General features: G+C 37.9%; 1 protein-coding gene across 5 annotated transcripts in view; it reads right to left on the bottom strand.

Annotated features, from left to right (window-relative positions):
- Positions 1-20,222, bottom strand: part of ARHGEF3 (Rho guanine nucleotide exchange factor 3) — a gene marked incomplete at its 5' end in the record, with an annotated part of 107,906 nt that overhangs the window by 50,401 nt on the left and 37,283 nt on the right. For 4 of the 5 annotated variants that reach the window (XM_083869373.1, XM_083869375.1, XM_083869376.1 and 1 more), the window contains one exon: positions 429-491. In XM_083869373.1, coding sequence (XP_083725499.1) covers positions 429-491 — 63 coding nt within the window. Of the gene's footprint in view, positions 1-428; positions 492-8,308; positions 8,448-20,222 lie in introns of those variants that run through there. The other variant, XM_083869377.1, reaches the window with a different exon arrangement.

The raw sequence follows: 20,222 nt of genomic DNA, 5'->3' as shown, positions 1-20,222 counted from the left end.
CCTGATTAATACTTTGATTCAACATCCACCATAATCAACAGAAAGAGTTTGGTTCTTACAGCTTGCATTAGCCACCACTGACAACTGAAATGGAACTTCTCATACACTCACTCAACTGTACAAAAGGTCTGTATTTAAATCCTGCATTCACAAAGCCCTTTGATCATGTAAATTATTTACTAATAAGAGATTCAGTGCTTTACAATAAACTGTCATTATGACTTCATTTTTCTTTTAAAGGTTCAATACAGAAGATGAGAGCAGTAATATAACGAACATTTTTTTTTTCATAACAAGTTATTCATGCTATGTATGAAAGCAACACAACTGAAAAAATGGAACAGGCTTATTTCAGAACACTCCTAATAGCCATATTTTTGTTTTAGGGGGTTGAGAGGGAGGGCAAAAAAGAAAATTAAATTACTCACACTCGTATCCAGGCTGCAGATACTGATTGTATCTTCATCTTGAGTGCTCTGTTTCCGTTTTTTCTATAAAGCAAAATGAAAAGAATACTCAGTTTTGATGAACAGTACCAACTCCTGCTGGCTTGATCCCAAAACGAGTACACATCATGATGTCATACACATAAATATATGTGTATATATATTTAATTTACTCTCATCATCATTATAATCACCATGTATGTGAATATAAACTCTCTTTTCACAAGTTGAAAACCTACCTATTAGCACATAGTGAATTAAATTCTGTTCCTTTTTCTGCTCAGGAAGGTTCACGTCAATTAAGAAGCCTAGATCCAACTAAAAGCCTAAGTAATTATTCCATGTTGGAGACTGTACTTTAGCACTTGATATGAATTTTTGTGACTAATGAGACTGTCGGGAAGAGAAACTCATATTTTGTCCTGAAAGCCTAAGATTTTTCAAAGGCAATCTTCAGCAATCAAGTCCTATCCCCAAACAGTCAATATAAAAGGTGAGGACAAAAGGTGAAATGTACTGCAGAAATTACATTAGTCAATGTTAGGGTTTCACTCTCCATGTCAGTGGTTGCATTCTGCTCTATATTCAGGTGTTGGATTTGCAAATGGCAAGCCCTGCCTCGTGTCATTTCACAGGTTCACCACAAGATTAATCTTGATGCACTTCAATAAGCATGAAATGTCATTTAAGAGAGCTCTGCGTTTTCTACCAGGCCAGGGAGATTCAGGAAACAAGAGAAGTCACAGAATACATGATTCTTATTTATCCATTTGTGTTGTCTTCTACTATCAACCAGAAATAAGCAGTCACACATAAGGATATCTAGGGATATAGTTTCCAGTTTACAGAAGTCAAAGATAAGCAATTTAGAGACCAAAAACCTCAGGCAGACGCCATAGAGATTTCGTAGTTTAAGGGACACCCAAAGCTCAGCTAAAAGGCAGAAGCTACACACAGTGCAGGTATTTGTTATTAAAAAACCCAAACCAACAACAACAAAAACAAAAAAACCACACAAAGAAACCCAAACCAAACCAAATAAAAACACACCAGAAAAATTGTCTCCCCCCAGTGTCCATGCTCCTAGCTTTTATGAAGCCAGTGAAACAACTTCAAATCTACTAGGTTAAGCCTATTGGTTTCTGAGAACTGTTTCTTTAATGAAAAAAGATAAGCAATATTTATCACAAAATCCAGAAGTTTTGATTTCATACTGTTTTAAAACTAAACACTTGGTGTTGAAACCTTTTATGTTTACTCACTGGTTTTCAGCAATCTTTGACTCATTTAAATACAATTTTGCTTTTTTTTCCACAAAATATCTTCTGATACATTTTTAAACAATAATTTCAGTCAGCAACAGCTGTGTTTTAACATCATTATTATCCAGAAACTGGACCATGAATTCTGTCACCACATTACACAGCGAGAAGTGTTTTATCAAACATAATTCTTCAGTCTCAGATTAAGCACAATCAAATCCCCTTTACTGTTACAGTATCATTTTTTAGCAACAAGTTAAAGGACTGACTAGAACACAGAAATTTCTGGACCAGACCACATTGAGCTGTGAACAGAAACATCTGAAATAATATTGACTATGTTTGCTTATCCTGTATCAATCTTTTCTAAGCCTTGATTTTCCTCACAGGATAAACTAACCTGAATTACTATTCTAGGGTTAGCAAACGTGAATTTATTGTGAAAAAACACAAAACAGAGATGAGATCTGTCAGGTCAGTACTTTGCCCAGAGGGCAACATCTCCTAAGATTCTTGTGAACATGTTGCAGACTGCTTTTCAAACCTAATTAGAATTCTGGTGACCCAAATGTATACATCCTTTAGTTGTACTCAAAAAACCATGTATTGATTCTACTTAAGCCTACACCTAGTCTTTACTTCACAACAAAAAAATTATAAAGCTGAAAAGCACCAGCCCTCCCACACAGTGGACACAGCTTATTTAAAAATGAAGGGCACCTGGATTTGGAATACAGCTTTCTACAAGAGAAGGATACATTAAAATGGTGGATGGATCTGGTGTACCCGAGTCTATACAAACTGATGCTTCTTGTGCATGGATGGAGAGGATGCAACTGCATTCACAGCTTGGGATGGTGTTGCTTTAAGTCTGACATCTCAGACTTGATTTCCCTGCTAATGGATGTGACAAATAACCACAAACACAACAAATAGGCAGCTCCTTTGTTAAACAACCAATGATAATATTCTTACTGCAGTTACATGGCTACAGATTAATACAGCTTCCAACATGAGCCAACCCTAATTAAAGTGGATTGAGACTATAAATTACATAATATGAAGTACAATTGTACTAGGCAAGGCTACAGGATTAAAGTGAACTTGAATGAGGCAGGACATGTTTTTTTTCACTGCAGAGGGAAAGTTACACAACAACTAAGTGTGGGCTTCTAACTGCTACGTTCAAAGTGGCTGTCTGGGTCCAAAGCACAGAGGTATCATGGCAAAGCACTGGCCATGAGGACAGGCATCCAGGGCAAGGCTATTCAGGTAAAGCATAACCCAAAATGGAGTCAGCAAGAATTAAAAAACTTGCATCTTAATTAGAGACAACTTCTTTGGTTATATAACGAAAGATCAATACACTCCTGAGGAACAAATCAGTATCAACTGTGACGTACAGACCAAAAGCAATGAAATTAAAAGATGGGTAGAGTGTAGGAAAAGCAATTACATATTGAGTAAGTCTGGAACAGCCTCCAGAAAACAGATCTCTTACTGTACCTCATACTTCACTGTGCTAATCAAAGGATCATTCCTCACTTTATTTTAGATCTTCTACTTACTGAAAAGTAATACACACTTAATACAAAAGCTACTGAATAAAATGTTGTATGGAAGCTTGCAAATATTATACTCCTTATGTTCTCAGTTAGTCTCAGTAGTTATGCAACTCCAGTAATTTCATATAGAAATTGTTAAATATTAACCACTGTGGGCAAGATTAATTATTTAATATTTCTGAGAGTTTCAAGGGCTATTACCATTGTATAAGGGTGAGGCAGAACTCCATGGCAAAAAAAAAAAAAAAAAAAAAAAAAAAAAAAAAAAAAAAAAAATAAAAAAAAATCAATAATAGAGCTACCAGATCACAGATAAATTTCTTTGCCCATAATAAATGGATTAGAAGCAAAGATTGCAGTGGATATTGTGCAGGGACCATAAGGTGCTCATTAAATTAATCCCTGCTCTTTGTGAAGATCTTTTCACCAAAGGAGTTACAAGTCCTGTCTCAGCTGTCATAGCACAATGCAACTGCCTCTGAATCTGCACAAAATCACCCCTTAATCGCTGCTCTCCATTTTATGTTTTAACTCACACAGCACATAAAGCAACATAAACCTCTTGGCAAAGCAGCCCAGGAGCTCAGGTGGGCGTAGCAGCCTCTGGCAGAGCTGGGTGAGGAAGCACTGCAGTGTCCCCAGCAAGGCAAGCTCTGTCCTCAGTCCAGCCCTGCTCCCTCACCATCCCCAGCACACTCTGACACGAGGATGTGCCACTGCAGCATTGTGTGACACGCTGAACACTGTGATAACTCCACACAGGGCTGTGAGCAATGGGCAAATGCCGTCTCACCACAGAGCATCTCTTTATTAGAATTTGTATGTACATGAACCAAACTAAATTGAAAAATGTTATGATGCTCTTTGTCTTGCTGGGAAAACAGGAAAGCTTGGAACACTTTGATAACTTTTGCTATTGCACAGAATTTAGAAAGCTTAAAAAATGGGTACACAGCTGCATGAAAATAGTAGCAAGTACATGTTCTGATCAGAAACATGTCCATGTTTTCTGACTGACCATGTAGTGCATTACCTGCTTCTGAACATGTACCTCTAGGTTGAAAAAGCTTTTTGCATTATAATTTTGAATCCTAATGTTTGTGATACTGCCCAAAAGGCTGTGCCTATATCCACAGTTGCAGAGACAGGACACTTCCTGGCCTTAACATAGAAGGAAAAAATTGCTTTCCATAATTATCTCACAGGAGATCATAAGGTAAGATATCCAATTATATATTAAAGTAATGATTTCATTAAAGGAATTATAGCAATGAGACATTGTTATAAGGAAGGCTGGATTAACACAGCCTCCATCACAGGGTTTTAATTATCAATACTACAGATTTATACTTCACCACCTGGGAGATGAAATGCAAAGATGCACAAAAATAGCTTGACAAAACCCATCCTGTGATGAGAAAGAAAATACTTTTCAAAAGAGTCACTGACTTTTGTTAAATTATCTCTAAACGCTTAGAAATGTGTCTGCACACAGACTGCCATCAAAATAAATAATAGTTCAAGATAATGTATTTGCACAGGCACATCATACTTTTAGACCTTAGTCACAGACTCATTTCAAAATCAAACACTAAACAACTTCTAGCCTTTTTTTCATACAGAAGTCCATTCTAATGGAATAAACTTTTCCCATGCCTCCAAAACAAAAAGTCCAAAACAAAGAAAAATTAGAAACCATTGAATTAGTCTGTATTTCAGAGTGCTTTCATATGAAAGTATTTTTTGAAATAGTCTTTCCAGAACATACTTCAATGCTGCTAATTGGAAGAACATAACTTTGTAAATAATGGAGTTATGTGATTTAAATTAATGTAATTGACTAGAAGTGCATATATACACATGTACACACACATATATAAAAAATAGATACACATGCATATAAAAAGTGTATATACATATCCCTTTGTAATTTGCAGTAATACAGAAAAGGGAATACCATTGAGCTAACAGTCATTTTTACTGTTGAGAAAAAGGCCGAAAAGGATTCACTGCTTTGGGTTTTATGCTCCTCCTTATGTAGTTTATGGTAGGTACACTTTTATCAGGGACAATAGCTGCATCAGACTAAATTAAAAAACAAAACTACCCAAAGAAAAACTATTTGAAGAGATCAGGTAGAGCAAAAATAAAATCAAAAGGGATTAATGTGGAAGGACAGGAGAAAACTGATCAAACACTTAATAAAAAGTCAAACATTACAGGCCAGTTTTAAACCACACTCCAAAGGGTGTATTATGTCTGCACAAAAAGCAGCATTATTACATGATTTTTTTTTCTTTTAATTTTAAAAAGCAATCAGTATCTCCTAAGCCAGCTGAGAACATCTCTACACCTCTACCTTCCCACTCGAAGCCTGCTGATGGCCTTATGCCTCAGGAATCACAGCTGGTGTTGAAGCAGCTCAGAATAAGGCACAGCGTGGACAGTCCAGCTCCCCACCCTGTACACATCCAGCTGGAAGGAGCCCTGGATACTAGTGTTAGGAACAGAATTTGCTTGTTCCTGATATTCCAAAGAAAACAAACAAATGAAAAAACAGACTCTGCTCTGTTACAGCACAGCAAAAACTGCAATGGAGGTGAGGTCATCTCTGCCACTGATGACTTTCACACTTTTCAAGCACTTCCAGGAGTCACTACATCTCTGCTGGCAAAAATGCCATACCCTTGGCGGCCTCCCCTCACCACAGCTCTGCTTCTGCACTGCTTCTTGTAATGGATTGGAGTTTTCCGGTCAATGCAATGTAAAAGGAACACTGAAGTGAACAATGAAATGAAAGTTATATTCAATGTGTTTAATATTAACAACAGGAAATGGGTGTGCATGTACGGGATGCTGTAAGGACAAGGATTAGCACAGCTTTGTTCGAGGACTGGCATTTACTCTGTATTTAACCTTCTTCCTTCCCCTTTTTGGAAGGCAGGGGAGAGGACCAGTAACTGGAATCTAGAACACTGAAATACATTGAAACTTTTGCAAACTTTACAGTAAAGTCTAAACCAAATTCAGCTAAATAAGTTATATTTATTTCTTTCTTTTCCACAGGAGTTTTTTGTTGCATGAGAATCTTTTCTTAGCCAGAATCCAAACACTCCTACACAAATTATGCTTCTAAATTAACACAATCTAATTATTCTAAATACAGCTACTATATAAATAAAAAATATGATGCAATATAAGAGTCTATACACTATATAGAGTCAGCTTATCTTCTCTCAAACACTTTTCAGCTAGGATTTTTCAGATCCAGTTCTTTATGCCTCCAGGTAATATAACCAGTCAGCATGCAAGCAATCCCTGGATTCCTTAGTCTTCAGCAAGCTGAAGTGATGAATTTGCAGCTCATGGGCTTGTATGTTTGTGCTGAGGGAATTTAGCATAGGATGGATTGTAAAAGCAAGAATTATCAAAGTTGGGGTATTTTAATGCTCTATCCTTAGAGGTTTTATGCACTTGCAGGGCACACAGGCTCCTGAACATTGAGCCACAGAATCCCTTAGGTTGGAAAAATGCTCTAAGATCAACGAGCCCAACCATTAGCCCAGCACTGTCAAGCTACCACTTACTCATGTCCCTCAGTGCCATAACTACATGGCTTTTAAACACCTCCAGGGATGGTGATTCCATCACTGCACTGGGCACCGCATTCCAGTGCTTGACAGTGCTTTTAGTGAAGAAAGTTTCCTTAATATCCAATCTAAACCTTCCCAGGTGGACCTTAAGGCTCTGTCCTCCTGTCCTGTCACTTGTTACACCTGGGAGAAGAGACTGACCCCCATCCGGCTACACCTTCATATCAGGTGTTATAGAGCCATGAGGTCTCCACATCTTTGATTTGCCTCACACTACAGGCCACCTGCCTTGATCACATATTTCTAAGAACTTCAAAGTAAATTTTAGTCAACATATACATAAATATTTTGAAATAACTTGGATTCCTAAATGAGAGGATGCTCTCCAGTTTTCCAAGAAAGGATGCTGTAAACTGGGGCTGGAGCTGCAAAATCTGAGATCACATCTGTTCATCGTGTCTTTCACAGACTACTCCTATTCACATATAAACCATCCAAAAATCAAAGCTCAACACAAATCATAAAGAACAACCAAGTACTAAATACTAACCATTGCAATATGCAAGATAGGAAAATTTTTATACAGCAGTTTAAAAAGACAGATTTTAATTCTATACTTTGTTTACACTTGATGAATATGACAATCAGGAAGCATGTACCCCCAAAGTACCTAACCTGAATTTCCCTTGCTATGAAAAAAGCCCAGTTATTCCTGGGCTACACTTAGCAAATACAGAGAAAAGTGCCCACTTTGCAATTCACAAACACTCAGAGATAAACCTACACCCTAAACCTAAACACCTTGTATCATCTTGTTTTTCTGTACACAAGATGGACTAGACCTTTTAAACCTCCCTCAAAGGCTGCATTTTCTACAGCAAGTTATTATCAACCTTGCTACTTTCCTGTCCACATCTGTCCAAAATGCAGTGTCCATAAGAGCAGCCAGTTTTCCCCGTGATACCACATCGACATGCTGCAGAGCAGAATCATTCTGCAGTGTAAATACACTGTAAGTAGGAAGTGCTACAGCCTTCCCTTTGACAATGGAGACAATAATGCATATTGCTACAAATATTCCCCTTTAAGCCCTAGGATCAGCTAAAATTAACATTTTCAGGCTAGGAGAATGAGGCAGAGATGTTTACATGATGAGTATGACAGATAAACAGAAGCAACAACCTCAACCCATCACTCTGCAACAAAAAACGACCAGTACCGAGAGAAAAAGATACCGTCCTCCATCCCATTGGGAATTGCAGAGTATATTACCTCAACCTTTAGCAGATTTCTTTCCTTACTTAAGAAAACATTCCTGCCAAGCAACATTTTGGTTTAATCAATACCCAATCTTAAATCCTGGCACACTTGGAAAGAGTATCTGTGCAATTCCAACTTGCACACAAACAATAAAAAGTTACACAATCCCGATTCACTCTTACCTGATGATGCACAAATAAGCAGCACCACACCATGAGTTATTTTGTACCTTGCTCAGATTTTAGAAGGTTTCTTAATTTTCAGTGTGACAGTGGAAAGTCTTTGCTACAAAGGAGTCCCTATGTCTGTCCTTCAGTTTTCGGCAGGAACTCCTCCCCATGCAGCCACAGTTTGCTCTTGCTTCCTGTCATGCAGTGCACTGCAAGTGTCAGAAGCTGATCTCTACTCTTGTGTCTGTCTCTGTTGTGATGTTTCTCTCACACGCTGGTTCACAGCAATATTTTAAACAGACAAAAGTGTTTTACAAACAGCCAATAAGCAAAAAGCATCAGTATGGTAAGATATCACTAACAGGTTTCTAAAATAACAGGTAGGTGTTTGGGAACTTTGAGCCTCAGTAACTGAAACAATCCACCTCCTACCTATGCAATTCTTAAACAGCAGCAAAGGGCTTTAAACCCAAGGGCAGATAACTATGTCCAAATGCAGATGTCTCAGCAGACAAAACAGCTGGTAGATACTGGGCAGAACTTTTAAACATTTATTTTACAGATTTTCTTTTTTACTATTTGAAAAGTCACAGGATGTGTTTAGGAGGAGTTCTTAAATTAACAGAGGCATAATGGTAAAAATGAAGTACAGACTGTTTTAGAATCAGCCCAGAATAAGGGAGCAAAGATATGCATGGCAGAGCACCCCAATTTTGCATGTAAGGACAAGTGCAGGCTTTGATTTTATCCCTAGTAGTTCAATAAAACTAGAAAGAAAGAATTGTACCTCACTCTTGATCTTCCCCTATCCTGTTAAATCTTTTGTGACTTGCTCAGATGTACAAACACAAAGCTGATTTTGCTATCAGCAGAATTCTGCATTCTTCCAGTGGGCAAGTTCAAGATAAATCTAAATTTGTGCAGCAAGATAACAGCAATTCAAACTTCATCTTTAAAAAAAACAAGTCCTTAGTGAGCTGGTGCAATCTTTCTTCAGAATAAAAAAATTCTGCTGAGCTTGGAGGAAGAAGATAAAAGGTGAAACTGATACCAGTGAGCAACAAGTTCCTTTGAGAAGAGGAGCCACGACATCTCTGCAGACAGAAAATACTGACTGAAAGACCTTATAGAAAACAGACATTTTAAGCCAAGTCTTAAAAAATTACTGAAGTACATCACTCTTAGTGAATGCTACTGGCCTATCTTCTCTGCCCAAAAGTGAGGTAAAACCCAACCTAGCCACCATATTTTCAGATCCTTCCAGCAGAATATAGTGTACTTTTCCAAGGAAGTACATATAAATTCTATACATAAGCCTGCAATATTTTACACGTATTCTTTAGTCTCTTATTTATTAACTTAGATTAAAGTTATTTATTAAATCATCTTTTACCCCATACAGGAAACCCTAATCCTCTGCTATCAGAATTTGGTAACATCTGACCCAGGATCAAACATAGGAGTGCAATTGTTTAAAGTGTTATAATATCCATAGCTCTTTAATTGCACCAAAGATGAATTTAGGTGGGCAGGCACTTTTCAGTCAGATTTCCTGGTAACATTTGGATTTCCTTATTCCACTTCCTGGAGACCACAAGGTGTAAAGACTTTAACCTGCTATGCTTCTTTATATTTGCACTTGCACTACTCCTTAGGCCACCTATTACCATCTGCCTCAGCAGCCATCAGAATTTAAGAAGTCTAAATGCAGATACCATGGACTTCAGCTTTATGTCAGGCTCTCTCTCATCAATCTTAATAAACAACATTTAAAGCAGTCTGCCCTCCTGCTGTATCAATCAACACAAAACAATGGGATGGCAAAACCTGCTTTCTGAGGTCTAAGGGAAGAAAACATTCCATCTGTGTTTTTTCCCTGCAGTTGCACATAGATCATCTCCAAGGTACTCTGCACTTTGTTAACAGCAGCATCGAGGGCATCCACCTGAAAGAAAGTGCAGCCTCAACTCACTTATATTGAAGACAACCACATAAGTACCAAGGAAGGGAATCTAAGATACCCTATCCAGATTCCAGACAGCAATTTCATCAGAAGAATGAGGTCCAGAAATCAGAACTGACAAACTATAAACATGCAAATACATGAAGGCTGCTCCTTTGGTCCCTGCACAGTTACAGCAGCTCTGCCCATAAGCAGAAATGCCCATGAACATGAAATGAAACAAGACAGCACCATGAACACAGGATCAAATAAACAGCCAAGAAATCCACAAAGCTCTGAGTAAAGGGAATTAAATATTGCTGTAATTATAGTTTTCAAAAAGAGAGAATGAACTCCATCTATTCATTGTTTTAGTTTTTTGTGGGGGGTTTTTTGTTTGTTTGTTTGTTTTGGTTCGGTTTTTTGATTGTTTGGTTTTTGGTTTTGGGATTTTTTTTTAATTAAAACAAATAAACTGACAACACTACATCTCAAGAAGTTTCCTGCCTTAGTATTCTCACTTGTAAAATGCCCAAAGCACTGTGGTGGCATAAGACTGAAGCCTGTCAAATGTCTGTAACCAGCAGTACATGACAAGTCTTCATTCAGACAGTACACAGCTCCCAGTTGCTGTGTCAAAAACACAGCAAAATGCAAGCAAAGCTACCTAAGCAGGTTCACTGTTGCTTTCTCCAAAGTTCTTAAAATTACAGATAGTACAAATAGGAAAATAAATCCTTCTTCCAGGAAAGCATGCTACTGCTGCAACCAGGATTTTTAGTGCACTAAGGGGAACATACACATCTCAGGTGATGTGAGGTTTGACCTGGCTCCATCCAAGGGCTGGGAGAGATGCTCACTGGTAGCAAACTCCCTGCAAGGCGTCCAAATTTGCACATCCCATCTTGCACAGTACAAACCACTGAGTTTGTAGTTTCTCACATATTCTCCCAGAGATAAAAATCTGGGGAACTCTAAGACAATGCAGAATGTGAAAAAAGATTGCCATGATGTGCTGAAGACATTTAGAAGACAATAATTTTTATTTTTGCTCCTAGGACTGAAGTAGCCCAGAAGCAAGTACCACAGCAAAATGCAACTGAGGACCCTCAGGAAGCACTGCAGCTCTCTCCCCTCTCCTCCCACTATCCTTGCAGTCAGCATGTGCAATTTTTAGGATCATATACTACAGCCCTCATTTCATAACCTTTGCACAAGGCTACAGCTCTGCTTTGGACTGCAAGGGTCTAGGAAGACACAAAAACTTATGTTGATATTTATGACTGCTACTTCTGAGGATATTTAAGCTTGTGAACAACTGAAAACAGAGCTTGGAAATGAACTAAATTTTGCAAATTTACTGGGGAGCCTGCTGGCACAGAGATAAACTGAAACTGTTTCCTCATTGTGTGATATGAGTGTTTCAAGAATGCAAAATTTAACTCCCTCTGAAAAGCTTTACAAGTAACCACAATCTAGAAAGAGACAGACACAACCTGTGTACAATTTTTGCACCAAAAACAATGTAATAAATATTTTTAAGTATACATTTTACATATCCTAAGAACACTACCTCAAATCATGGTAGCATCATATTATATATACACTGAATATATCGACTGTATCTATACATATCCTATTATATTAATCTTCCATTAGAATGGGATATCCCATTTCAAAACACATAACAGAACCCCAGAATTACAAAGACCTGTCATCATGAATGAAATTTAAGAGCTTCAACAGATCTGAATTTACTTTAAAAATTCAATTTAGTATTATTAAAGAAATGTTACAGTATGTTCTTACACATGCTTAGATTGTAAATTCTTTAGAGAAAGAATAGTTTATTACTATGTTTATGTAATAAACAGCAAAATGGAGACCATATTTTCTGGTTGCTACTGTAATAATTTTTTTTTCCAGGCTGCAATAAATAGAGGACCATCATATCATTCTTATTAAGCATTTGTGTCAGGTTTTAAAAGATGGCCATAAATTTTAACTGCTGTATACATTCTAACCACAGCATTAGCTTTCAAGAAGACTCTTGCTCTTATGCCTAGAAATAATTAGGATGCATTCTTCAACTGAGACGTTTGACCAAATCTGGTTGTGAAAGCACCTTTGTGTTTGGAATGAACGGGAGTCCTCATGCAGAAAGACAGAAACAAACCCACTCAAAATGCTTCCAGTCAAGAAGAACTGCAGAACTCAAACTTCCTTTTCTTTTTCCATCATCTCCAGGACAGTACATAAGCTGTTTCAGAAGTTCAGAACTTCTCAGGAGGTTTTCCTTCTCTCCTGGTCCTTAAAAGGATTTTGTTTAGCTTTCTGTCACAAGTACAATTTGACAAACTAAATTAGAATCTGTGGGACTGCAGGGGGACTGGAAATGGAGAGGGAGATGTTAGAATAAAACCTCCAGCACGGAGGATTTCCCAACAGTCTTTGGATATACTTTTGAAACCTTTTCCCAATGGCTAGTCCACCTGTTTACTTTTTTTTTTTTTTTTTTTTAATTTAATCCACATTTTTAAATAATAATACCTAAGCACTACCAAATTGGAAACTTTTACAATCAACTTTGAATGATCAGTGAGTTTTTACAGTATAACAACTAGGAGATTAGACAACAGACCATCACAACAATTTGGGGAAAATGGAAAGTCAGGCTAATAACGTATCTTTGTGACAGGTTGTGATAATACAAGTTCTCCTGCAAGCATCACAGCTAGTAAAACAAACACAAGAGCAGTTCAAGCCCATATGTGCAGCCCTTCATATGCACTAGACATTTGAAAATAAAATCGCTAATATGAAACAGTGTAGCATCAATAAAGTACCAATGTATAGTTCAAAATTGCTTCTAAAATGTTGATTTCTCAGACTGAGCGGCATCAAATTCAGCTGGACAGGTGTATACCTCGGTTAACCGTTACAGGTTTCTGAAACAAAGTCGTAGGAAATAGTAATTTCGCATCACATGTTCTCAAAGAGCAGCCACTGGTGGAGTGGGGGGAAACAAAGAGAGAAATGAGCAGTTTGGTTTGTGTTCAGCTGAACAGGGGTCAAGTTCATCTGCTGCCAAACAAAGAAAAGAACAGTAAATGACAACAGGAGTACAAGATAACACCCAGTCTATGATTAAAGACAGGAAATATGCTCTATAATAGAACATCCAACTTAGCTTAAGAGAATCATAATTGGACCTATCTACCTTATCACATGCTGCTTCTAGCTCAGTATTGTTTGTATGTGCAAAATAGTTGGCACGGAGGGTTTACAGCATATACAGAATATTTCTACTATAAATAACAAACCACACCCAGAGCAAAAATAAACTTATTACAAAGCACTTACAAAGATCCATAAAACAAAAGCCTGCAACAATAACAGAATGACCATGTGAAGTATTTAAAAACAAAATCCATTATTTGAAAAGATAAAATAAAATTATACAAAACCCTTCCAAATAGGAGATATCACACTATTTGCATTATCAGAAAAATCCAAGGTATTAGGGTATTGAATAACTAAGCTTTAGTAGGCAGAATACCTACCCTTTGCAACAAAAGTAATGGAGGAAAAGTCTTGCAAATGTCAAAGTCTGTGAAGGTCTTTTCAGGAATGACTCAGCCAATTGCTTTATAAGGGCCTCAATATTCTTGCCCCCAAAAATACAGAATTTAAAGTGTATATTCTATAACTGCCATGTAATTAACTTGGAAGCACTTCTGTAAACTAGGTGGACAGCTTAATGGCTATGTACTTAACTCATAGATGACTTCAGATGTAAAAGCTGTGAAAGTCCCCAGCTCTGAGTCCTTAGCTATGGGAATCTTGGAATGTTGAATTCTGAAGACCAGCCAACATCATTCTCCTTTGTAATTAATTTATAAATAACTCACAGCTGCCACTCCAGCACATTTATGATTGTTGCCACGCTACTGTATGCAGAGGACCTTGTAACATACAGTACTCACTGACCCTACAAAGAAATATGGCCATTTATCACAGGCCTATGAACCAACATATCAACAAACCATGTTTGGATGGAATTTCAATTAAAACATTCTAGTGTGATATGGCTAATCTTACATCACACACTGTGGGCAGAAGTTATGGTAATTAAACCATGCTGACTCAGCACATGACTTTGGAATAACACATTTTTAATTCTTCAAAACTGTCTAACTGGTCACCCTGAATAAGCTTTTGAATTCAGTGTATACATTAAGAATATGACAATTCTGATGTGTTTTGAAACTGCAGATGGAATTGACTGCTCTTCAGCTACGCAAACGCCACACAATGAATTTCTGATAGCATCTCTTTTTGTTTGCCAACATAAACCTTGCTGTTCCAAGAGAAATTAGTCTTGTGACTAATCAACAACAGTTCCAATGGTTTGTTCAAAACCAAAACCAATAACAAGCTAAACCATTTAAAACTCCGCCCATACATTAAGCAGGGAGACATCAAACCCAATTCTTTTACAAACAAAAATCCACGTCCAGGGTGAATATTTGGTACTACTTATAAGCTCCTGTCTTCTGAACCAGAAATTGTGTATCGTGGAAGGATATTTGTAATGCCCCTTACATTGGTGCTATCAATGGCACAAAGTAAAGTTCCCCTGCTCCTGCAGGGCTCCCAAGAAAGAACTGCAAGAACAGAATTACAGAATTGCTTCTTACTGTTTCTGGTGTCAGGTATCAGGGTCATCCCGGCCCAGGAAAGATCAGTGCTGGACAGCAGCACAACAGCTCCTCCACAGGGGCAGACCAAAGGCAAATCTGAGCAGAGTCAGGCATTAAAAAAGAAGGGCTAAGACAAACTCTGAAACAGAAGAGCTCAAACCCACTGTAAGAAGACAGGGAGAGATCTAAAAGGAGCAAGTGGCACACACAAATTCATCATCTGTTGGAAAGCAGAAAAAGGAATATGGAATTCTTCTGTTCAAAGACAAAGGGGGAGGAGACACATCAGGGACTAAGCATCCACATATCTTTAACCTGCTGCAGGTTAGAAGACATGGGATTCTCTGCAGAGGCAAAGGGAGAAGAGTAGCCTTGGGGACAAGGGATCTCAGCTGGATTCCCTTGCTCAGAGTCTCTCTGTAGCACGGGAAGGAACTGACTCCTGACTGCCATGTCACAACAGGCACAATTATTCCACTCCCAGCTATGCTGTGAGCACACAAAGTAATCACTTATAAAAACGTGCTGTTGATGACAAAGTAACCATCCTCTTCTGAGGAAGCTGCTTAAATTGTGCATAGGAATATATTAAACTAACAAAAAAACACACACGTTTTTCAATGCATATGATACCCTGTGTTTTAAAATCATACTGGACATACCAAGAAATTATGTTACTTAAGCACATTTGATTTAGAGACAGTAGTGCATAACTTTGTTTCAACAAATATGAAAAGAGGCCTGTGTGATATCACTTCTTATAAGTTTCTGTCATAGGTAACATCATTGCTCAGGCAAGCAACTATCAGTGGATACAGAAATTAAGTAAAACCAGGCAGAATCCAGGAGAGGTAAAGTGCTTTCTGTGGTAGCAAGTAAGTATCTAATTTATAGAATTAATCATCAATTTAACTCCAGGATAAAACTTCTTTTCTCCTGTTGAGATTTGAATGGGATATCTGAAGTGTGCCAGTCTGCACAGAAACACACCGTTTTCCAAACATTGTCTGAAAAGTGTGGAATTCTTCTCATTTGGCATGACAGACACCTTTTCCCCAAAAACGTGTGCAGTAAAACTAGCATAGAAACCACTTATATGGCTAAAACTGACTTTCAGCATATTTAACACTTTTTAATGTCAGGTGTCTCATTAATTAGATCATTGTTGGGAAAGATGGGACAGGGAGGACTTATGAATATGACTGCATGATAAGAAATACTTCAGACATAAAACCTGTGAGTGAAATAGAAATGAAAACCAGTTTTGAGATGTGAGCATGGCAGGCAGGAAGATGGTGATTAGCTGAAGACAGGAAAACAAAAGACAGGAATGTTGCCTTTCCACTCTGCAAAGGCATCAGGGAACAAGTACATAAGAAAGAAGTCTATAGAGTTTAGAATATAAAATGACGTGTAATGTAGTAGTTGTCATAGGCTGCATGCAAAGTTTGTAGGTTTTGTATCTCACGCCGGTTGGTCACTGTAAATTAGAATATTCAACACAAAAAGAGATATAATGTATTATAACAAGGTGATCGCTCTCTTCTCTGGCCCTCTCACCCCTCTTCCCTTACCTCTCTTCTCTTGGCTGTCTTACCCTCTTGGCCCAACCCCTCTCCTCTCTCTCACCTCGCTTGCTCCTGTTTTCTCCCCACGTTTCTCCCTGCTCCTACCCCGTTTTCACCTCTTAGCTCTCTTCTATATCTCTCTCCTCCCATTCTCTCTTTAGTGCTTTGCTTCAGCTGAGACCGGTGGCTGGAAGCAGGCCCTCTTTACCCACGACCCTTGTAATAATAAAGCCACATGTTTCTAGAACATCTCAGGTCTGCAGAGTTCCTTGTCCCTGCCATCCACGAAAAAATTTCTACAGATCAGCCTTCCTCACACAGTTCATTTAGATGCTTTTGCAAAACTTGAAAGGAAACAAGAGAGGAGGAAATAGGAAGAAGCCTCATTGCAATAAATTATCTTCAATCTTCAGGCAACTGCGCACTAAACACACGCCTCAAAATATTTCAAGTACAAAATGTTGGTTTAAATTTCACTATTTGTTTTTAGCACTGCAGACCTTCAGCCAAATTTGTTGTGTGTGGCAGAGAGGAAATAAAGAAACCATCATAATGGTTCAGATGTTTGCTTAAAGCATGCAGGAAATTATGCTCTCTCAGTGGAACAGTGGAGAGGCATATCAGAGACAACTGCAGACAAAACCAGCATCCTCTTCAGTTCTGCCTACAGCCCAATCATCTTCACTAATCAGGTAACTGTTTTTCTTTTGATTGACTGGCAGTTTCTTCATAGTCACCTCAAATGTCATCACAGCAACATCATGTACCACTACTTCTGCAAATGTATCAATCTTTTTTTTTTCTTTTTTTTAAAGTAAAACAATAATTTTAATACTTCCATTTGCATATCTAAGTCTAGAAGTTTATCCTACTGGCATAAGCAAAGTGGGTGCTTTTAAGGGAGCAGGAAGGGAGACAGATAAAGCAGATGAAATCTCAAACTCTCAAGAGAGACTGTTATTTTTCTTAAATTCAGAACTTCCTTATTTATAAAACTGACTGCTCTTAGTGTGGTAAAAATAGCATACAAGCATATAACTCAAGACTGCATCACAACTACCAAAAAAACACAGGAGCTTTAATCCTCACATCTTCTAACTGTGTGTGGATGACTGTCATCTTCATTTGATGGAATGCTTTGTGAAATGAAGCTGTTTCCCACTCTACACCGCAACATAACATATTATTTCCATAGACACTCAGAGCAGCAAATTGACCTTCTCTCTCCTACTTATAAGCACCAAACAGTGATGCAGAGGAAAGCCACTAACCTGCATCAAGGTTTTAAGGGAAGGTGGCACCGTGAGAAGAACAACAGTGAGAGTTAATGGTAATCAGAAGATAAAGCAAAAATAGAATTAATACTAATTTCTCTGCCAAGATCTGTGCTGGTGTTTTCTTTATATTCATTATTGACCTGCCTCTGAACTGCCCTATCCCTTCAGATATTTGTGCTGCTTCTCCTTACCAAGTCCCAGCCACAATTTGCTCCCCACCCACATCATCTTATCACCTCAGGGTCAGCACTTTCAAAGGCTGAACTGATAAACCTGCAGTGCTCTATAGATTTCTGCCTCCACTTTGTACTTCCATATCTCTGCATTTATACTCACTAGCTTACCTCCATTTCTATATTTTATCCATTTCCACTCTCTCTCTCACAATTCTTTCACAGCTCTTTGCTTTCTCCACCCTGACTATGCCTTTTGCTAAGCTGCAGATGCCTTCTCTTTCCTTCTCTAAGCCTATATCCAGGATGAAATTTTGCTTTTATTCCTTTTATAAATTCTATATTTTATATTCTTTTGCTTCATTCCTTTTCTATTTTAAGTACCACATCTAATACCTAATCTCCTGTGTTCTGGTATTTCCTCCAGTATGGGCTGTTCTTATCTCCACAGGTTCTGTGTTTCTTCCTCTGGAATGACAGTTGTCACAATAAATACTTTCCCTTGATATAATAGTTTATTTACTGGACATCTGACTATAAAAATCTCTTTAAACCCCAAATTAACCTGATGCTTTCTGTGTATCCAGGAGGAGCTTACAGCAAAAAGACTTCGCTGCTCAGTAACTTTAAGTCTAAATTTTATCTCAACTAGGTCTGATTCATTCAGTTAAAAAAAAAAAAAATATTATAAGCTCCTTTCTCCCCACTGATATTTAAACACTGCCCAAAATTCTGGAAGTCACTGCTACCACTATCTAAAACCAACAGAAACATGATGTCATTCTGACGTGAAAATCCTCATTGAGAGAGTTAAACGTGATCTCTAACTATGGAGCTCAAAAGAGCTGCTCAAGATGGAAATCAGCTGCTTCTGATAAATATAAGTAAGGAAAAGAGAAACGCAGAAGAGTTTCTTTGAAAAATGTGTAGCATCCAGGTCTTCCTTATCTTACTCTGAGATTTACATTGGTGTATGTTCCAGGCTTCTTTAACATGTCCTTTTATCAGTATGATACAGAGACATTTAAACTGAGTGAACTGACTGCAAAGCAAGGACAGGGAGATGAACATGATGTTGCAACTGTGTGCTAATCACTTTATTCTTTATTCATTTTTGTGACTGTTGAAATGATCCTATATTATAGTCTGTAATAATACAAATAGAAGTTAAAAAAAAACCATAGCCATGAATAAGTCAGCTCCAGAGCTGTGTTTGTTATAATCAGCTGTGGCTCTGCTCCACTGTAAACATTAACCTAGTTATTTTAGCCAGTAAGGTTTTAGTCCTGTTTGAGAAAAGACATCAAAGCCAACCCATTATCTTTCACCATCTCTATGAAAACCTGAGTGACTTCAACCCTGCTCATTGGGCTTTTTATAACACAATTTTTCCATTTATTGAAATAAAGTAATGATCACACAATGCAAATATCAACAGACACTTAAATCTCTTTTCCAGCGCTCAGCTATCTTGGCTTCAACATCCAATCAGATCAAGTGAACAACTCAGACAGATTCTCCCCAGTTCTTCTCTTGATGCAGCCATTTATACCAAACAATTAACTGCAACTGTCTACTATGCACTGTATGAAATATTACAGCTGTAAAACTTGACATTTGTGTTACTATCTCAGAAGTTTCCTTAAAAATAAGGTGGCAGCTACCTGTCACAGACCTTCATTTCTACATATGAAGGAAACGGTTTGAAGTTCCATTAACCTGTTGCCTTTTTTCTCTAATATTACTATTCCATCTCCTTTCAGGTTCTTGATTCTGAAGGATTTTACTGCTCAGTTTTCTGTTCTTTGTGTGCACTCATTCCACCTGCACCACACAGGATCACAGACCTCACACTGCCACTGTGAAACCAGCCCTATGTCTTTATTTCAGTGGGCTACTGCTCCGAACTCAGGATCCTTTCTTCAGCTACAGCTCATACCTACAATACTCTTTCCACTATTTTCATGCTCGCCTTCTTCCTCAATTACTATTCCAGCATAGCTGGGAGAGAATTCAGGGAAACACTAGAGTGAATTTTATTTTTAAACTGGCTCTGAAATGTATAATTAATCTACAGCTTAGAGGTTATTGATATTTTGGCTACACTCTTGACCATACTGTTGTGAGGAAACTATTTTCTTGGTATCACTGACAACTTTGCCCCAGTGTAACACAAGAAACAGTGACAATAAAAAGCTCACAGTAAACAATATCAGATGCTCTATTTAAAACACCAAAATCAAACACAAAAGTCAGTAAAAAT

The sequence above is a fragment of the Zosterops lateralis genome (genome assembly GCF_965231275.1).
Source record: "Zosterops lateralis genome assembly, chromosome: 11".
Lineage (NCBI taxonomy): Eukaryota > Metazoa > Chordata > Aves > Passeriformes > Zosteropidae > Zosterops > Zosterops lateralis.
This window is presented reverse-complemented; position numbering and strand designations above follow the sequence as displayed.